This window comes from Sphaeroforma arctica, assembly GCF_001186125.1.
Source record: "Sphaeroforma arctica JP610 unplaced genomic scaffold supercont1.3428, whole genome shotgun sequence".
Classification (NCBI taxonomy): Eukaryota; class Ichthyosporea; order Ichthyophonida; genus Sphaeroforma; species Sphaeroforma arctica.
Window position 1 is genome coordinate 1 of NW_014037130.1, and position 2,389 is coordinate 2,389.

The 2,389-nt window shown below is 37.5% G+C and overlaps 1 protein-coding gene across 1 annotated transcript; it reads left to right on the plus strand.

Moving 5' to 3' along the window:
* Window positions 1-249: 249 nt before the first annotated feature.
* On the plus strand, window positions 250-1,464 carry SARC_13555 (hypothetical protein; the record flags this gene model as incomplete). Its single annotated transcript, XM_014292313.1, has 3 exons — window positions 250-277; window positions 859-962; window positions 1,366-1,464. 3 exons carry the CDS (start codon window positions 250-252, stop codon window positions 1,462-1,464), a joined length of 231 nt encoding a protein of 76 aa, XP_014147788.1.
* Between the last annotated feature and the right edge of the window lie 925 nt (window positions 1,465-2,389).

Sequence of the window (2,389 nt, forward strand, 5' to 3'; positions counted from 1 at the left end):
TAGTATATATATATTAGTATATATATATATATATATATATGTATATGTATGTATGTATGTATGTATGTATGTGTATATGTATGTATGTATGTGTGTATGTATGTATGTATATATATATATATGTGTGTGTGTGTGTGTAAACATTGTCGGAAATCAGGAGAAATTTATGTTGAATATGTATATATGTTTGTCTATGTGTATATATACAACAATGGTCGAATACGTTTACATTGACCGTCTCACTTCAAAATGCCGACCAACTGGCAGTCTGCCACAGGTTAGTTTTTATCTTTCTACTCACGATCTATATATAGCGCTTTGTCTGGGGGTTTAAGATTTTGGGGTTTCGTAGGATGTCTTTTCCTTTTCTACCCACGATTAATCTTTACTCCCACCTATCAAGTTTTTTCATCACAAAAAATGGTCTTGTGTCGACGCACGTGCTCACCACTCAATCCATGCGAAAGTCGCTCAACCAACCACATCCTCCTATCAACTATCTATTTATAGCACAACTGGTCAGTCCTCGTCAACCAACCACATCATCCTATCCACTATCTATTTATAGCACAACTGGTCAGTCCTCGTCAATCAACCACATCCTCCTATCCACTATCTATTTATAGCACAACTGGTCAATCCTCGTCAACCAACCACATCCTCCTATCCACTATCTATTTATAGCACAACTGGTCAATCCTCGGCAACCAACCACATCCTTCTATCCAATATCTATTTATAGCACAACTGCTCAGTCCTCGTCAACCAACCACATCCTCCTATTCACCATCTATTTATAGCACAACTGCTCAGTATTCGTCAACCAACCACATCCTCCTATTCACCATCTGTTTATAGCACAACTGCTCAGTCCTTTGGATTCGCCCGTACATTCCCCCTCGTCGTCCCGAAAAAACCTTTTAGACACAGAGCCCGATGAGAAACTCGATGCGGCAACAGTGGTATGTTGCTGTGCGTTTGAATTGACTTGTAATCATTGGACAGCTGTACGAGGCTGGATGGTATATCTTATTCGTATCTTTGATTGAATATATTGCGTCGTATCTTTGATTGTATATCTCGTGTCGTATCTTTGATTGTATATCGTGTGTCGTATCTTTTGATCCGTGTGTTGGTCCGTTATACAGTTCCTATATATTGTCGTCCTTCTGTCTGTGAGTGACTACCATCACTTTGCAATCCTGCATTCCAGTGCAACTGTGGATACGTATGCATGTTTTCATGTCCTCCACAGAGGAGAGGATTAGAGACTAATGTCTTTCTTAAACTACCACACAATCTCTCTGCGTTGCCTCGTCTCAGTGCGTCTTTTGACCCAAATGAATGCTTTCATGTCCTCCACAGGAGGGATGCGTAATGGACTACACTCTCCAGTTCGACCTGTACGATCAAATAGAACGCTGGTTCCACGAGCGGCTACTGGATGAGGTCTGTAGCATTTAAGACGTCTGCCAGTAGTAAATATATACATATATATATATAGATGTATTGATATATACCTATATCTATATCTATATCTATATATATACCTATACCTATATCTATATCTACATCAATATTTATATCTATATCTATATCTATATCTATAATTATATCCTTATATATATTTATATCTATATATATGTGTGTGTGTGTGTGTGTGTGTGTGTGTGTGTGTGTGTGTGTGTGTGTATGTATGTACATATGTATGTATGTATATATATATATATGTATGTATATATATATGTGTGTGTGTATGTGTATGTGTGTGTGTGTATGTGTATGTATATACATGTATGTATATGTATGTATATATATGTATATATATAAACAACTGCGTATATTATCATGCATGCACGTGACGAGAGCCATACGGCCCTCGCTTCACTTCTGCGGATGCACTGTTGATCATGCTGTGCATATTTCAGTGTTTTAGGTTATAGCTAGAGACCTTTTCTCAAAAGACAAACAGCTCTGATCTACTAATATCTGAGTGTACTCTTTTTGTACACGAGCTGTGCCCAATGATTCGAGGAGAACGCCTTTGTCTCTGTACACAGACTGGTAGTACTATTAAGTTAACTCTATAACCTAGTAAACTTTGCTTATGGAGAGAAGAGGGGGGGGGTTATAAACCTACACTGTAAATGAGGATGTCAGTGTAAAATGTCAACACATGTTTGATTTATGTAAAACCGAACATGATAACGTATTAGTGTAGATGCTTTGGTCTGTAACTGAACAACACCTGATCGCTTGCGTACGTTGTATATGAGATAGTGGAGTACTGCGTAAGTATTGTCTGGAGTGTATGTAGCTAATACGATGGGTTTCTAGGATATACTGTTTATATTTATATGGTATGTATGTAAATATATATATATATATA